The 17965-nt window shown below is 34.5% G+C and overlaps 1 protein-coding gene across 1 annotated transcript; it reads left to right on the top strand.

Annotated features, from left to right (window-relative positions):
* The first annotated feature begins 4710 nt into the window (after positions 1-4710).
* LOC106424671 (probable carboxylesterase 17) lies at positions 4711-6375 on the top strand. The gene has a single exon (XM_013865425.3). The coding sequence runs from the start codon at positions 4744-4746 to the stop codon at positions 5821-5823; it is 1080 nt and encodes a 359-aa protein (XP_013720879.2). The 5' UTR covers positions 4711-4743; the 3' UTR covers positions 5824-6375.
* The last annotated feature ends 11590 nt before the right edge of the window (positions 6376-17965 follow it).

Consider the following 17965-nt stretch of genomic DNA (forward strand, 5'->3'; position numbering starts at 1 on the left):
TATCTCGTTTCATCAATTTAAATATGACTGAGCCGACCGTAATTTAACTAAATGATATTTTAACCCACGTTTTAAAAGCATAATTTTTTTTTAGCAAAATCATTATGTTTTAACATTTTTGATAAGTAGTGTTTTAACATTTTTATTTTAGTGTATTTGAAAAATATATAATTATATTATTTTTATTTATATTAAATATAAAGTTATATAAGAAATTATGCAATTTTTTTAATTATTTTAATCTGTTTTTAATAAAATTTTAATAAACTTTTTGTAATTCGTTTGATTAATTATGTGATATATACTTATTTGATACATTTTTAAATGAATGCAATTTTTATGAAAATATAAATAAAGTAATTAATTAATTTAATTAGTTTTATATTAAACAAATAAAATGTTAAAATCACTAAATTAACATGAAATAAGTTTTATAATAAAAAATTGAATGAAATTAAACTCGTGATGTTAAATACATAACATCATTAAGTTGATGGATGTTGCGATGCATAATATATACTTTGTGTAGCTAGATATATGATATATTGTGTATTTACATGATTTTAAGCTTCATTTTAGTTCTCATATTGATCATTTGGATGCATTTGGAGTACAATTAGGTTGCATTGCATTACATGTGTCTAAATCAGGTGTTGGAGACCCTTGTTGTTGACTTTGATGAGAATTGAGACGTTCTGAGACCAAAAAAGAGATGTTTGGAGCATAGATAAGTTTCTGGTGCTAGGTGTCATAGAGACGAGAGTGTAGCGACATGGCTCGGTCGCTATAGCACTTGCCGAGCCTTTGTAGCGACGTCCGTAGCGACCCCGTCTGGTCGCTACGAAGAAGGAGCTGTGATATCTTGAAATAACTAAGTGTTTGTAGCGACATGAACGTAGCGACCACCCCTGGTCGCTATGGAAGACCAAGACTGAAGCATTCATAGCGACGAATACATAACAACATCATCTGGTCTCTACGGAGTGATGCGAGCGATCGTAGCGACCTCTGTAGCGACATGGCAAAGTCGCTACAAACCCTAAGAGCTGAGTAGTTCATAGCGACCAGCCTGTAGCGGGAAGACCAAGTCGCTACAGGCGAAAAGACTGCTTTTTTATTGGGTTGACCCAGGTTTGTTGGGTTAACCCAACTCGTTTTTATACTTCTATAAATACTTTTTAGACCCAATATTTGGACTTATCTTGTTTTCTATCTAATCAAAAACCATTTTGGAGTGAAAGATTCAATCTTGATCTATATACTTTTATGTTTGCTTGATTGCTTTGATCATTAATCATGTTTAGACTTAAATCAACTAATGATTTAATGTCTACCATGATAATGAGTGAGTAGTCATCTTTGGATTCATGGGTTAGGATGATTAGGATGAATAAGTGATGATCTAGAATGTTTAGAGTAGATTAATATGTTTCATTGCTTGATTGAGTGATCTTAATGCTAATCTAGAGTTGACCATTTTAGATTAGAAATATAGATATTTCGTTTCCCGAAAGGTGTTCGATGAAATGTCTGAGCTAACTCAACATGCTCTTAACTTTTCCTACCAAATACATTTGATGTTAGGGGATTTTAGATAGTTGAATGATCTGTTCCTAATGATTGTTTGATTGCCACAAACCAAAGACATTTGATGTTTGATCAAGAAGAGTAAAATGAGCATTTGTCTTGACAAAAAATTTGTTTAGGATTGTTATCTAGACTTAGTGAAATGTGTTGATTGAAACCTTGCCATTTTAGATTGAATCTTAGTCATTTGAAATCAAATTCGTATACTCATAATTTCACCTTTATTCATTTGTTTGAAAGTTTGCTAGTTAATTATGTTAGAGTTTTGTTAGTTTAATCAAATCACTTCATCACATTGAATGCACTTAACTTAAGTATGGACATGTATTCTCATTGAATTGAAACATTTAAAAATAGATTGATATCTAAAATACTATATTGATTTGAACTTTAAACCCTTAAAAAATCCATATCAATATACATTAATTTACCTTGCTGGTTAGCCATGTGGCGGCCAATAGTTATGTAGTAAACAATTATTTTGTTCTATTGATTATTATGCATGCATATAAATTACTAGTTATATGATATAATATAACATATGTTTTATTTTCTAGTTTTATTTTCTAGTTAATATGTGAAAGATGAGCTGGAATAACGAACTATTCATCTCCAAATAGTTAAAATCGATAATTATTTGCCCTAAACACTTAAAATGGAGATTCTAAAGAAGAAAACCTGTTTTCACACTTATGAGATTACACTTATGAGAATGATATATTTTCTGTTTATACCCACTAGTCTTTCGTTATTGGATAATTATGTAGATAAATACATAAGAATTATAGCATTTTTCGAAAAGGACAACAATAGTCTGAGTTCCACTTTGTAAAATAAGAAGTGATGTAACAACACGAATTGTTTGGTATCAAATCAACTGAAACTCAACTTACAGTCATTTAACTATTCATAATACCACGACTGGCAATAATGTTGATTATTCTTTTTGGATATAGCCCCGGCCCAGTCTATAATATTGCCTAAAGCAAAAACCAAATTTGGCGCCCCAAAAGATTCGAACCTATCAATTTTAAACCAGGTAAGAGGTGCACAACCACTAGGGTACGTGAAAGTTTTGGTCATTGTGATGCCCATAAATATATAATTCAGTTTGGCACCTAAAGCTGGAGTGCCATAAATATATAATTCAGTTTTGCTTCTCCAGCTTTAGGTCAGGCCGGCACTGTATATAGCTCTTGATGTTTTCATGTAAGCATAATTTGTTTTTATTTACGGTAATATTTAATATGAAAATTTTCCACGTGAATTTTGTAGTTTATTTGTGTAATGTTATTCTTTTCACACATTGATTATGATATTGTATTCAATCGTGAATTTGTTTCAGGCTTTTTAAGTCTTGGTCATAACTCATCATATTCTAATATATATGTATATTGTTTTGCTACCATACAAAATAGGTTATTTTACTTGTCATATGACCCCTTCTTATAATAAAAAGGTTTGTTTCACCTAACTAAACTAACGAGTTTAAGATACATCGGATCACTTGGTTTTATAACTATATGGACGTAAATAAATTTGTATTATTTTTATATCTCTCGTGTCTGTATTCATATCTTATTATATAAAGTTTGGTTCTTCAAAGTTGTTAATTAACATGATCACGACACATGTCAATTATATATTTAAGATTTTGACATGTGTTAATCTATCTCATAATTAAAATATATATACTAAGATATTAACAAAAACGAATTTTATTAAAAAAATTAGAAATATTATTCAATAGTAATTTTTCTTTTTCAGAAGCCTAATCAAAAGATAATTGTAAAAGATTATTTGATACTAATTTTCTTTCTATTATTGTACCATGTGTTTAAATATATAATGATTAAAATATATATAATAATATAATAAAAAAGAACTTTGAAAAGGGCAACTTTCAAAAACAGTTAATATTAACTGGAAATAATTATTTGATAATTTTTTTTTTCTAAATCCTAGACAAAATATAATTGTAAAAGATTATGTAATATTAATTTATATTTCTAAAATCCTAAAAAACTGTAAAAGAATATTTGATAGTTGTTTTCTTTTTTATATAAAAAATCAAAAAAAAAAATTGTATCGTATTTTTAAGTCCTAACCAAAAGAAAATTATACAAATTTATTTGATAATATTTTTAAGAGAGTATTTAATGATGAACATGATACTAAAAATTATTTAATTAACAAAAGAATTGTGAAATTATTATTGATACGAATTGTCAAAATAGTAATTTTAAAATTATTTATTACTAACTATAAATAATTATTTGATAGCAATTTTATTTTTTCTGAAATTTTAAAGAGAAGATAATTGTAGTAGGTAATATGACAATAATTTTCCTTTTCTAAAATCTTAAACAAAATTGTAAAAGAGTATTTACTATTACTTTTATATTATTTATTGTAAAAAAAAAGAGATTTATAAAATAGAATGTTTTCTTTTTAAAAAAAATTATAGCAAAATAAAATTTTAAAGACTTATTTAATAAAACATTAAATTAGTACATAAGAACATGTATAATGTTGTCATTGACTCGATTGATGTATTTGATTTTCATTTCTTTTTAATTTTCATTCAATTTTTTATTTCGGGTTGTGTTCAATTTAAATGTTTAGGTATAGTATTTTTTCTAATCCGAAGTACAAAGTTTATAACAATTCATCTATGCACCATGATTATAAAATACAAATATTAAATTGAACTTATGTGTGAAAACGGGTTTTAACTATACAATAAATCTCAAACAATATAGGCAAAAAACAATTATAAAACTATAATAAAATGATTTATTATTTTGTGATTATTATTAAATTAAAACATCAAATAAAATCCGTTGCAACGCAATATGCTCATATCTTGTGGTCAATATGCTCATATCTTGTGGTAAGGTAATTATATTCCTAAACAAAATCTTCTAGCTATAATTCGCGGTTGACAAAAAAAAAGTAGAAGGAAGAGCCATAATATAATATGGACGGCTTTGGAGTGGCCGGTGAAGATTCACCCACGTGAACTACATCAAGGATCTATTATTCTCATTTCCATAATTTACTATATAGATGCAATAATACTTAAAAATTCCATTATTTTACAAAATTACAGCATTTATATAAAGTTATAAACTGTCCTCTATATAAAGAGCTTGAATGAATCTCATCTCATTGCATCTCGGGCAACTAAAACCCTACCAACAATACTACACTTCCAAAGTCAAAGAAAGCCTAATGGCAGCTCTCTCCTTCACTCACAACCACCAACCATCGGACAACCGCCGCGGTGGATCTCACAACCACCGTCACGGTCCCATAGTGGAAGAAATAGAAGGACTCATCAAAGTTTTCAACGACGGTTGCGTCGAGAGACCTCCCATAGTCCCCACCGTCTCAGCCACCGTTCATCCATCTGCCAAGGTTACAGCCTTTGACATCAAACTATCCAACGACACGTGGGCACGTGCCTACATCCCCGACGCCGCAGCCTTCTCACCGTCCGTTACTCTCCCTCTCCTTGTTTACTTCCACGGAGGCGGCTTCTGCGTTGGCTCCGCCGCTTGGAGCTGCTACCACGACTTCTTGACCGACCTCGCCGTTACAGCTCGTTGCGTCATCGTTTCGGTAAACTACCGTTTGGCCCCTGAACACCGTCTCCCGGCGGCGTACGACGACGGAGTTAACGTTGTCTCTTGGCTGATGAAGCAAGGATCTAACGGAGGGTATTCTTGGGTGAGCAAGTGTGATCTCTCGAACCTTTTCTTGGCCGGAGATAGTGCCGGAGCCAACATAGCTTATCAAGTCGCCCTCAAAATCACAAACACTTCAAAAAACCTCAAGGGCGTTATTCTAATCCACCCTTTCTTCGGCGGCGAAGCAAGAACGTTCTCGGAGAAACAACAGCAGTCCAAGTCATCAGCGTTGACTCTCTCAGCTTCTGACACTTACTGGCGTCTAGCTCTGCCGCGAGGCGCCAGTAGAGACCATCCTTGGTGCAACCCTCTGGTAAGCTCATCGGCGAGGTTGCCTACTACGATGGTGTTCATGGCGGAGTTTGATATACTAAAAGATAGGAACATGGAGATGTGTAAAGTGATGAGAAGCCATGGAAAGAGAGTTGAAGGTATCATTCACGGAGGAGTTGGTCACGCTTTTCATATTCTCGACAAATCTTCGGTGTCACGTGATCGAATCCACGACATGATGTATCGTCTCCGCAACTTCATTCATCCATAATCATTCGATAAAGCATTTAGGAACCTTTAAGTAAATCAATCAAGACGTTAAAGTCAAGGCCGGCTATAGTTCGTGCTGCAAAAAAAATTTTAATTTTCAAACTATTATTTTTCTTTAAAAAATCCGATAGATATATGTTTTTTTTTAAAATACTATAAGTATTTAAAAAAAAATCTATGGAAATAAAAAAATATTTTCATATAGAAAAAAATTGGGCCTTTTTTTTATTTTTAATATAAAAATACATGTATTTTTTAAAAAAATCGGACCTTTATCTATTAAGAAATAGGGGGACAACAGATTAGGTCCGGGACGGTCGCACCGCTCGCCCCCTATCTAGGCCGGCCCTGATTAAAGTAATTAAGAGTTGCTTTCTAGTGTTTTCAATGGATGTGATTAGCATAAACTATAAACTAGTCTGATTCCCCCTGTTGTATTATGTTGTTTTGATATATATTTATATAAGCTTTTGGTTTATGTTGTAATGGCTTGTATTTTACTATCATGTACCCAGTGCTCCATTGCTGTTAATGATATTGAGAACTTAAGATATTTTTTGTCGTCTAGTCTCTACCTTTTGTTTTCTTGCACTTCATTATTTTTCTTATGGTTGACTTTGGTAAATTTGTCTCCATAACAGAGACCCATACAACTAAAAGCTTTTTATTGGATAAAACAAACAAGGGTTAAATCTTAGGTCAAACCGAACCAGTTTTGGTTATCTAATAGGGCTGGACATTTTATCCGTTAAATTTAATTCGATTCGTTATTTGTTTCGATTCGATCCGAAAATTCTGGATATCAGTAAATTTTTGAAGCAAAGAAAATACTAAAAATCAATATCCGTTAAAATCGAAACAAATCACAAATATTAAAATTTTGGGAAGCGGATATCCGATCCGATCCGGTAATATATAAATACATGTATATCTTCATTATATTTAAAGTTTTTATTGTATAAAACTATATAATTATTATTCTAACATATGATTTGATAAATTATATTCACTTTATTATTTATATAAAAGTATTACATAAAAGGAAGAGAGCACATTTATGACAATTATAATTTGTTTCTTAAGTTTTGTGTTATTACACTACAAGAAAACATATTTTTTATTAGGGCAGTATTCATTGTAAATTCGTCGTAAACGGGGTGTTACGACGAATTAACGTCGAAAGACGTTTCGTTGTTAAACGTCCGTCGTAACGGAGGTTTCGTCGTAAACGACTCGTTACGTTTACGACGAAATATATTCTTCGTAAAGCGCAGGGAACAGATTCGTCGTAAACGCCACGTAAGACTTCGTCGTAAATCCCACGTAATTATTTCGATGTAAAGCACACGTAAATATTTTCGTTGTAAATCACTCGTAAACATTTTGATGTAAAATCCTCGTAAATATTTCGATGCTAATCACTCGTAAATGTTCGTTGTAAACTCCATGTAATATTTACGAGGAGTTTACATCGTTTCTTATTATATTATTATTAATTAGTATATAATAGATTTTAATTTATATTTAATATTCAGAATTTAAAATAATTTAAATTTTAAAACAAAATATGAAATTGGAAAACATATTTTAAAAAGTCATACAATAATATTTAAATTCATAATACAAACAGAAAAAAAAAACTACATATTGTCGAAGTAGTTGGTGGGGTTGCTCGGCTGTTGACGGGTTGGATCGGACTCTTGGGGATCTCGTGGTGGCATTCCAAGAGCGGCTCGTCTCTCACTCAACATTCTCTGCATAACCGGGTTTCCCACGGCCATCACGTCTAGCAAATCCTCAAGAGAGTCTAAACGAACCTGCTGGCTATCCATTTGAGCCTTCATCTGAGCAGTCTCTTCATCCCGTCTCGAAGTGTATGACGAAGTTGCCCTTGCAACTTCGTTAACAGAGCCTATACCGACTATCCGTCCCTTCTTTTTAGGAGCCACCTATAAAATCAAAACATATATTAATATAGTTAATTATGTTAAAATATTTAAAATAATGTAAACTAAAATTTTAAGTTACCTCTTCGAAGATTCTGTCGACCTCTTGGGTGGACAATGTGACTGGTAATCCATCGGGAGACTCCTGGGTTAGTTGCGTCTCCCGTTCTTCAATCCGACCAGCCACTGTTCGGAAGAGTTTCTCAGATGCAGGATCCACAAAAACTCCGTCGGATGTGGCGTGAGTCATCTTGAATAGGTCAGACAGAGAAGGTAAGACTCCCGTCTTCTCGAACTACAAAAAAAAAATTAAATTAAATATTATAAATTATATTAATTGAATATTTTAAAATATATATTTAAAACAAAACTTACAGCTTCTAGACGGACTCCTGCATGAGGTTTTTGTCCGGTTCTGTGAAGCATGGGCAAATGACCATCTTTATCCTTCGTCCTTCGAGAAGCCGAGCACGAATTGGCCTTTCTGATCGAAGAGGGGTGCTCCCAATAGGCGATGAGGCCATCCCACACATCCGTCGTGAGCTCAGTGGGCTTTCCCTCATACCCGTAGATCTCCCACTTGTCCTTCCAATCAGAGACTGTGTTGCAGAGGCGTATCTTTGCCTTTGCAACGAATTCCGCCTTCACCCTCTCGGTGATTCCCAAAGACCAATGCCACTTTTGCTGAAACATAAAATTTTTGAAAAAATTACAATTAATAATAAATATTAAAAATATATATATATATAGAAAAGTGAAAATTAAATTAAATTTAAAAATCTTACCGCAAAACATTTAAACCACGTGATCTTAACGTGATTTGGTGTCTTGCTCCAGTTCGGGTATGCCCCGTCGTAGTAACCCTTAATCGTCGCCGAAACGCTCCGGCTAACACGGTTGTTAGCCCCAAACCTGAAAAAAAACAATTTAACCGTTACAAAATAAAAATTAATTAAATTTTAAAGTAATAAAAATTAATAACTTACCAATAAGTTCCTCGGGGTCTATCGGGGTCTAGAACATCCAAACCCTCCCGTCCAGGCTGGGCAAGCAAATCCTCCACCGTATATCTCGCGAAGGGAGCATATGAAGGCACACGCAAATCCGGATGAACTGCACCTTCTGGGACAGGCTCAGGTGCAGCCGCTGGAGGAGGAGGTGGAGGCATCTGCGGTGGAAGAGGAGGACTCGAAAAAACTCTCTGAGAAGTCTGAGAGTCTGGAACTGCATCGGAAGACGATGGACCAGAAGAAGATGTACCGGAACCATCGCCAAACAACTGGGCATAAGTAGGTGCTGCTGGTTTCCTTCTAGGAGCCATCTAAAAAAAGTTTAAATAAATTTAATCAATTATGACGACATAATTAAAAAATTATTCCGTTACCTAACTAATCACCTAAACTATAGGATTCCGTCATCTAACTAATCACCTAAACTAATTATCTAAATAATCACCTAAACTAATTACCTAACTAATTAATAACCTAAACTAACTTTAAAAAAAAAAGGAGGGAAGAGAATGTACCGTAGGGAGAGGAGAGGAGTTTAGGAGGAATGGACGAGGCAGCCTCGTCTCGGCGTCCCAATATATAAAAAATGTTTCGTCATAAACGCGATGTAACATTACGACGAAGTTACCAGACCCGCGTTTTTCGATTTACGACGAAATTACGTCGAAACGTCGGTTTACGACGAATTTACAAGGCCCACGTTTACGACGAAAATACCAGGCCCGCGTTTTTCCATTTACGACGAAATTACGTGGAAACATCGGTTTACGACGATTTTACAACGCTTAACCCTAAACACCGAGAATGAAATCCCTAAACCCCAAAGTCACATATCATCTAACATCATATCTCTTCTTCTCTACTACTTTATGCTCTTTCTCCAACTTAAACTCTAAAACCCTAAAACTCCAAATAATTTTTTTAAAATTAACACAAATACATATTATATAAAACAACATTTGTTACACATACATTAGGATGGTAAAAAAACAATATTTCTTTAAACATACGTTACAATAGAGAAATACAACATCAGAGACATATATTACATCACTCTAAATCGTTTTCGTTCTCATCAATATTACATCACTCTAAATCGTTTTCGTTCTCATCACTATCATTACAATCATCATCGTCGCTTCTCTCGAACTCGTCTTCACGTGCTTCATCTGTCGCATCTTCGGAATATCTTCATATTGAAAGTTTTACGGGTCGATCAAAAGGATTTCATCACTTGGTTGTTCTGGTACCTCAACTTCATTGATAGCGTCTTCTTCTTGCAAGGGCGGTTCTTCTCCAGCGACAATGCGTCCACGAGGTGTAATTTTGATAGCAGCTAACCAGTTTATCCCGGAAGTTCGAAGCCGAGGATAAGGAAGGAAGCTTACTTGCTCGGCTTGTGAAGCTAAAATGAAAGGCTCAAATTTGTTGTATCTTCTCCCAAAATTGACATCCACAACACCAAATTTGTTATACCGAATCCCTCGGTTCACAACAGGATCGAACCATTCACATTTGAAGAGGACGCATTTTAGCTTCAATAACCCGGAAATTCCACTTCAATAATCTCCTGCAAGATCCCGTAAAAGTCTGTTTCACCTTTCACACATATTCCGTAGTTACTCGTTGCCCGATGTCTCCCATACTCGTATGTGTGAAAGGTAAATCCTCGTGTGAAATACATAGGTGATGTGGTGACCTTTGCAACTGGACCTTGAACCAATTCGTGAAACCATACGGGATAATAAGGATCGTCATAATCAACCTGCCAAAAGCAGTTATTCTTAATTAATATTGAAGTATCAAAACACTTACTTAATTAATCAATGTATGAGATATATTACGTACCTGTGATTTTAACCACTTGACAAAGTGCTTATCTTTACGTGTGTCCACATCAGTTGCAGATATTCCTGGTATTGCTTCTTCAACTTGAGATACAAACATGCTGCAAATTAAACAAATAATCAAGTCATACATAATTAACTGCAATTCATATAATTAACATTCACAAAAATATTTACCTTTCAAAGTAACGGGTCACTGCATCCTCGCAGTTGAGCAGAATATAAGTGTGGGCACTATGTTTATCCTCTTCACATGACCACCATACTTCTTTCGTTTTACCACCAAACCGTGCAATTTCGCAGAAAATGTCAGGAACACCATCAATTGGATATGATGTCGGTACTCCACCATCATCATATCTTCTAGGAACTCTTTTCCTCGTACGAACAGTTGGAGCAAAGTAGTATGATGTGAAGTTAGATGTTTCGGCTGTCAAACTTCCCGCAACTATTGAACCTTCCACCTTTGCAAGATTTCTTGCTTTCCCCTTCAAATGTTTCATCTGTCGCTCATACGGATACATCCATCCGTTGTGAACAGGTCCACGAAGCAATGCTTCATACGGTAGGTGGACAACTAGATGCTCCATGACGTCAAAAAATGAAGGAGGAAATATCTTCTCCAGGTTGCACAATATGATCGGAATGTTATGATGAAGTTGTTCGATGACTTCTTCCTTGAACGTACGTGTGCTGAGATCTCTGAAAAAAGCGCCGATGGCTGTATATTGCAAAAGTAATCAAATTAATAACATTTCATAACATATGTATATATATTAACGTTTTATAATTACCTGCAAGTGCTTCATGGACATTTGCTGGAAGGAGCTCGGCAAAAGCAAATGGAAGTAGTCGTTGCATAAACACATGACAATCATGACTCTTCATTCCGGAGAACTTTTGACCTCGTTCAACACATCTTGACAGATTTGAAACATAACCATCAGGAAACTTAACTTCTGATGCAACCCAGTCAAACAAGGTTGTTTTGGCTTCTGATGACAACCGGAAGATGGGAACAGGAACGTTTCCATTGCTCTTGATATGTAACTCACTTCTTGAGCAAATATCAGGTAAGTCCATCCTTGACTTTTTGTTATCTTTTGTCTTCCCAGGGACGTTAAGTAATGTATTCATGATGTTCTCAAAAAAGTTCTTCTCAATATGCATGACATCCAGATTGTGGCGTAAGAGAAGATCCTTCCAATAGGGTAGCTCCCAAAATATACTCTTCTTATGCCAATTGTGAGACACACCATATCCATCAGGCATATTTCCAGGAACATGCCAATTTCCTCCAACTTTAACTGTTTCCTGAGCTCCGTAATAATCAATGTCTGCTTCGATCTGCTGGCCGGTGAGATATGGAGGAGGACCGTCTCTGACAATTTTTTTGTGCCGAAACAATGTCTTATTTCTTCTGTACGGATGGGCAAGTGGAAGAAAGCGACGATGACAGTCAAACCAACAACTCTTCCTACCATTCTTCAGTTGAAAAGCATCCGTCGATCCAAGACAATATGGACAAGATAATCTTCCATGTGTTGTCCAGCCAGACAACATCCCATAAGCAGGGAAATCACTTATCGTCCACAGCAGAACTGCTCGCATCGTAAAATTGTTTTTCAAGGAACAATCGTACGTCCTCACCCCTTCTGACCACAATTGCTTTAGCTCTTCTATCAACGGTTGAAGAAAAACATCAAGAGACCGTTTTGGATGCTTCGGCCCAGGGATTAATATGGTCAAAAATAGAAATTCTTGTTCCATGCACATATCCGGCGGTAAATTGTACGGCGTAAGAATGACTGGCCACAAAGAATATTGTCTACCAGACATTCCAAATGGACTAAATCCATCGGTGCATAACCCAAGATAGACATTCCGAATATTTGTAGCAAAATCTGCGTGTACCTTGTTGAAATGTTTCCACGCTCTTGCGTCTGATGGATGTGCAACCTCACCATCTCTCTGGACATGTTCCGCATGCCACCTCATCGACGCAGCAGTCCTCTCAGATTGATATAATCTTTTCAATCTGTCTGTAATTGGTAGGTACCACATCCTTTGGTACGGTACCCTATTCCTCCCACGGCCTTGCGGTTTGAATCGTGGTTTTTTGCAGAATCGACACTCTTCTAACTTGTCATCTTCTTTCCAGTAGATCATGCAGTTGTCGATGCAAACATCAATCATCTCCGAAGGCAACCCAAGACTATAAACCAATTTCTGAATCTCATAATAAGATTCAGCAGACACGTTGTCTTCTGGCAAATACTCTTTAAACAACTCCGCCCATGCATCCATGCAATTCTCAGGTAAATTATGATCCGTTTTAATATTCATCATCCTAGCTGCTAGAGACAATTTAGAGAGACCTTCTCTACAACCAGTGTAGATTGGTTGATTTGCAGCATCTAGCATTTCATAAAACCTTTTTGCATCCAAATTAGGTTCTTCTACATTTCCAGTTCCATCAGCTATTGTTGTAGTTGTTTCTAAAAATGCATCACTAATCATATCTTGAACCCTATCATGATCTACCATCTGCTCATGATCTTGATGATAATTATATTCATTATGCAAATGATTCGGTTCTTCACTATGATGACCATCCTCAAAATTATTATTACTACTACTAGCTTCATTTCCCCCATAACCCTCTCCATGTTGATACCAAATGTAGTACTGTGGTGTAAATCCTCTGTTTACTAAATGCTTCCATACAGTTTCACTACGTGCAAATTTTGAATTCTTGCATTTCCGACAGGGGCAGAACATCTTACCGCTTTCCTGTGTGATCGGTGTACAGCCCGCCTGGTGCATGAATGTCTCTAGCCCGCTCAGAAATGCGTTCGTCACCCTCCCGTCGGAATCTTTGTGCAAATACATCCAACTCCGTAACTCGTAAATACTACCGCCACCGGCCATTTTTTTCTTAGATTTTTTTTGAAATCTTTTTTTTCTGATTTTTTTTTTCTGATTTTTTTTCTCCCGTTTGTGTGTTGTGAGGAAGAGAGTTGTGGGAAATGACATATATATAGAGAAATTTTCGAGTTGGGTAGTTGAAATATAACAACGATTTTACAAGGAATATTTTACATGGATTTTACATGGTTTTAACATATTATTTACAACGACTTTACGACGAAATTAGGTAAGTTAAAGCACATTTAATACACGTTTTCACCTAAATATAACGGTAACATGCTTCGTTGTAATGTCGATGTAATGATTACGACGTATTTCTCATTCCACGTACATTCGTCGTAAACCTAGAAGGAGTTTACGACGAAATCAGTTCGTCGTAAATTTACATGGCGTTTACGACGAAAGTTAGATTCCTCGTAATTTCGTTGTAAAGCCCATGTAAATTTACGACGAAATATTTTCGTCGTAAATTTTCGTTGTTATGGGCACGTTTTCTTGTAGTGTTATAATTGTTAACGAAGTTCAATTTTTTTACAAAATATGTAGATTTACTACTTCTTTTAATTTTTTATCATATATATCATGCAAAAAAATATTCTACAAAACAAATTTGTATCAAAATTTTAAGATTATTTGTATTAATCAAAACATATGAGATATCTGTAAGTATTCGTAAATATCCGCAAATATCTATTTATTTTCCGGATATCCGTTTTTCCAAATATTCGTATTTTTCCGAATCAAAGCAAATAAAAAAATTAGATATCCGTTACATACGAAACAAATCACAAATACCTTCAAAAACCTGGATATCCGATCCGTGCCCAAGCCTAATCTAAACTTTTAGGTATAAAGTTTACATATTAATGAATCCATTTAACTTGTGAAATATTGTACTTAATATGCCAGTTATATACTTGTACGAAGAGATTAATATGCTAACTACCTTTCATTCTTGCTTACCCAAAAAAAGAAGAAGAAAAAACTCTCTTTTAATACCTAGAGATATGTAGGCATTGTATAAATTTTATTTTTGGTTAATTTGTAAATTGAAGATAGGTTATTAAGATGGGAAGTATCTCTTCCATAAAGCTTAGGGTTGTTTGTATTTCACACGATAACAGTTAAATCGACTCAAAAAGAGGATGAGGAGTTGACTCAGTTAATGTATGGTCCTGGACTTCCAAATGCACTAAAGAAGATGATTTTTATTCTTGTCTTTTTCTTCTTTTCTCACTTTTTTAACGGGGCTTGTTCATATGGAATGTCAAAAAGAACAAACAAGTTGTCAGTAAGTTAATTCGTGACGTCTATCCCCAACCTGTCTTTTATTTTGTTTCTATTCGATCGGTCATATTATTATTTTGCTTGGAGGAGCGAGTCCAACATATGCTAACACCACAATAATTCACGGTAAAGAGTGTTACAATATAGAGTTCTCTTGATATGTTTTGAATTTGGAGGTTGCTGCCGCACCAAGCACGTTGTATCAACTGTGTTGCATCAAATATGTTGCATCAAATATGTTGCATCGGTTGTTGGAAATTGCATTAGGTTATAAAGCTTAAACCATGAGTTAGATGTGCACTAAAATGTTTAGGATGCATGATACTCTTATATATATATATATATATATCTTGTGTTTTTGTAATCCTAACCAAAAATCACTTTCAATAATAAGATCCAATGATCCATACAAAAAATGCCAATTCAATCTCGAAAAGATAAGGAAATATGGTTGAGCAGATACCTTGGCCAAAATGGCAACTGAGAGCACCATTATCGCGGGCTCTTAAGACTCGTATTTAGAGCACCAGCATTAATGAACCCCCGGTTGGGGTTCATAATTTGAATTTTTTATCATTTTTTTTTTTATTTTTTTTTTATTTTTTTTATAAAAAAAATAAATAAATAAATTGACTAATAGCGGGCCGCCACGTGGCGTGGGGCCCGCTGAGCAGTGACGACTCGGGTTCATACGGAAGGAGGGTGGTGAGACAGGATCATTACTGTAGCATATTATAATATATTTTTTTCTAGGGAAACGTGTGAACTCCACCCACGAACCTCCGATGCTGGTGCTCTTAGTATTTTCGGATTTTAAAAAGAAAAAAATTGGCTAATTAGAGAGGAGACGTCGCTTAATTAAGCCACACAAGAGACGTGACGACTCCGACTCCATCAACCGGCGACTCCGACGATGACCTCTCTGCGGCGACTCCGACTCCATCAGCCGACTCAGAGACTCACTTCTCGTCAACCTCACGTCTTCCTCCGCCGCGGCGTCTTCTTCGTACACGGGTTTTGTTGAATTAAGCTTCTGGGTGTGATTCTGCTAAATTTCTGAATAGGGTTTAGGTTTATGTTTCTGGATCATCGATTATGTGATCTGATTTGAGAAAAAGTAATAAAGCTTTCACCTTTGAGAATTTGGTTCTTGACCCTTGTGGGAGCTTGCTTAATTGAAGTTGTTGGTCTGGTGGTTATTGAAGTCCTTCGCTTTCTTCATTTGTTGAGTCTGATACTCTGCATGGGGTGCACGTCATCTCTTCACTACAGACTACAAAGGTTCGGATCTTCCATCTTCAAAGAGTAGAAATTTTGTTCCTGATCACTCTTTGATATGGTTTGTTTGCAGAGCTTCTTATTGTTGACTTCATACCCGATATCAATATTGAAACTGCTAAATCTCTACTCAAATAACACAAGCTGCAGTTCTCAGTAACAACATTTCACACTTTTACTCTCTATTCTCTCTGTTGGTCTTTGATTTGAAAAGTTTTGAGCATTGTTTAATGCAGAAGCATAAGGTATCCAATACTTTTCCTCCTCAATTCGGTCTTGTCAATAGATTCCGGAGATACATTCTAGACCGCGAGGTTCTTACCAAACCTTCTTTTGTAGCTTTAACCTATCGTAAAAACATGTTGATCTTGTGCAGATGTCCTTGACTATCTTCATGAAATAACAGGGTTCTTCAAAAGACACCATGTGGGCTTCATTGTCAAATAACTCTTTGAGCTCAATCTCTGATCTTCCTAAACATTGTACATTTCAAGTCACAACAGGAGGGGTTCCTTTATTCGAGGTTTGCTTTTGGAAAACTTCTAATCCTTTGTGTTTTTTGTTGGGTTTTTTACTGAACCTGATGTTTACAATGTCTCTTGGTGTATCAAGATTTCTTTGAAGACAATGGAGAGCAGATTGGTTCCAAATCTTTTCTTTGCAGGAGAGGTAAACATTGCGTTATTTGCTACAATGTTTATTTAGTCGTTCACATACATATACGCATGACAAGACCATCATATGATATGATTCATATCTTTTCTTACATTTTGTGTTTGCAGGTACTAGATGTAGATGGAGCTACAGGAGGATTCAATTTTCAGGTTAACATGCAATTTTCATATTTTTTCTTACATTGTGTGTGTGTTTTTTTTTTTTAAATCTATATTTAAAATGTTATGTTTAAGAATTTAATAAATAAATTTGAAGTTTAATAAAATAATGTTTAATTTTTTTTTTAAAGAACTTTTAAACAAGAGACTTGCAATGGACCACACAAACATAACTGTCTCTTAACTAAGTCTCTTAAACCCACTTTTCCAACTAAAAATTATTAAAAAAAGATTAAGAACCCCTGAATGAGTATGTGGGATAATGATGCTGTGATCAGTTACATTCCAATCTCTTAAACCAATGAACCAAAGAGCATCCACGATCTCTTCCTGTTTAGGACGCTTGTATTCTACAAACTGATTTTTTTTTAATGTATAGAAGTGATTTTTAGACAAAAAAAATTAAAACATTGTTTTGGTCTTGGTTCAGTTTGTGCTATTTTAAACAATCTCTCATATTTACGAGATTCTAAATACCACAAAATATTTATCATATTTTTTTTAATGAATTTTAATAGAATGACACTGTTAGATTGAAATTTATGTAAGTTTATAAATTAGTTTCAAATGATTAGTGCTAATAAAATTGTAAGTTACTAAGTAATAACCCGCGCCTTGCGTAGAATGTGATTATTAGTTTCGTTATTTTTTAATAAGGAGACATTAATCTGTTTAATCTGGTTATCAGTTCAGTTTTAGGTTGTTTTTTGGTTTTTAATCACCTAAAATATAACTATCATTTTAAATCAATATTTATTTGGTTTGTTCAGTTAAAATGTTTGATGTTTTTGGTTTTTTCGTGTGATAATAAAAAATTACTATTATTTTTTTGTTTTCATGTTATGAATCTTAGATATTCGTGATTTCGAACCAATGGTTTCATATTATAGTTTCTAAACAGATAATAGTTAAAAAAAGAAAAGAAAATTATCAAGACAAATCATTTTACTACAATTTGGTCGATAGTGAAAGAAGCATTAAGAAAAATAATATTTTAACTTCCAAAAAAAT

This window comes from Brassica napus, chromosome C9, assembly GCF_020379485.1.
Source record: "Brassica napus cultivar Da-Ae chromosome C9, Da-Ae, whole genome shotgun sequence".
NCBI classification, from domain to species: Eukaryota; Viridiplantae; Streptophyta; class Magnoliopsida; order Brassicales; family Brassicaceae; genus Brassica; species Brassica napus.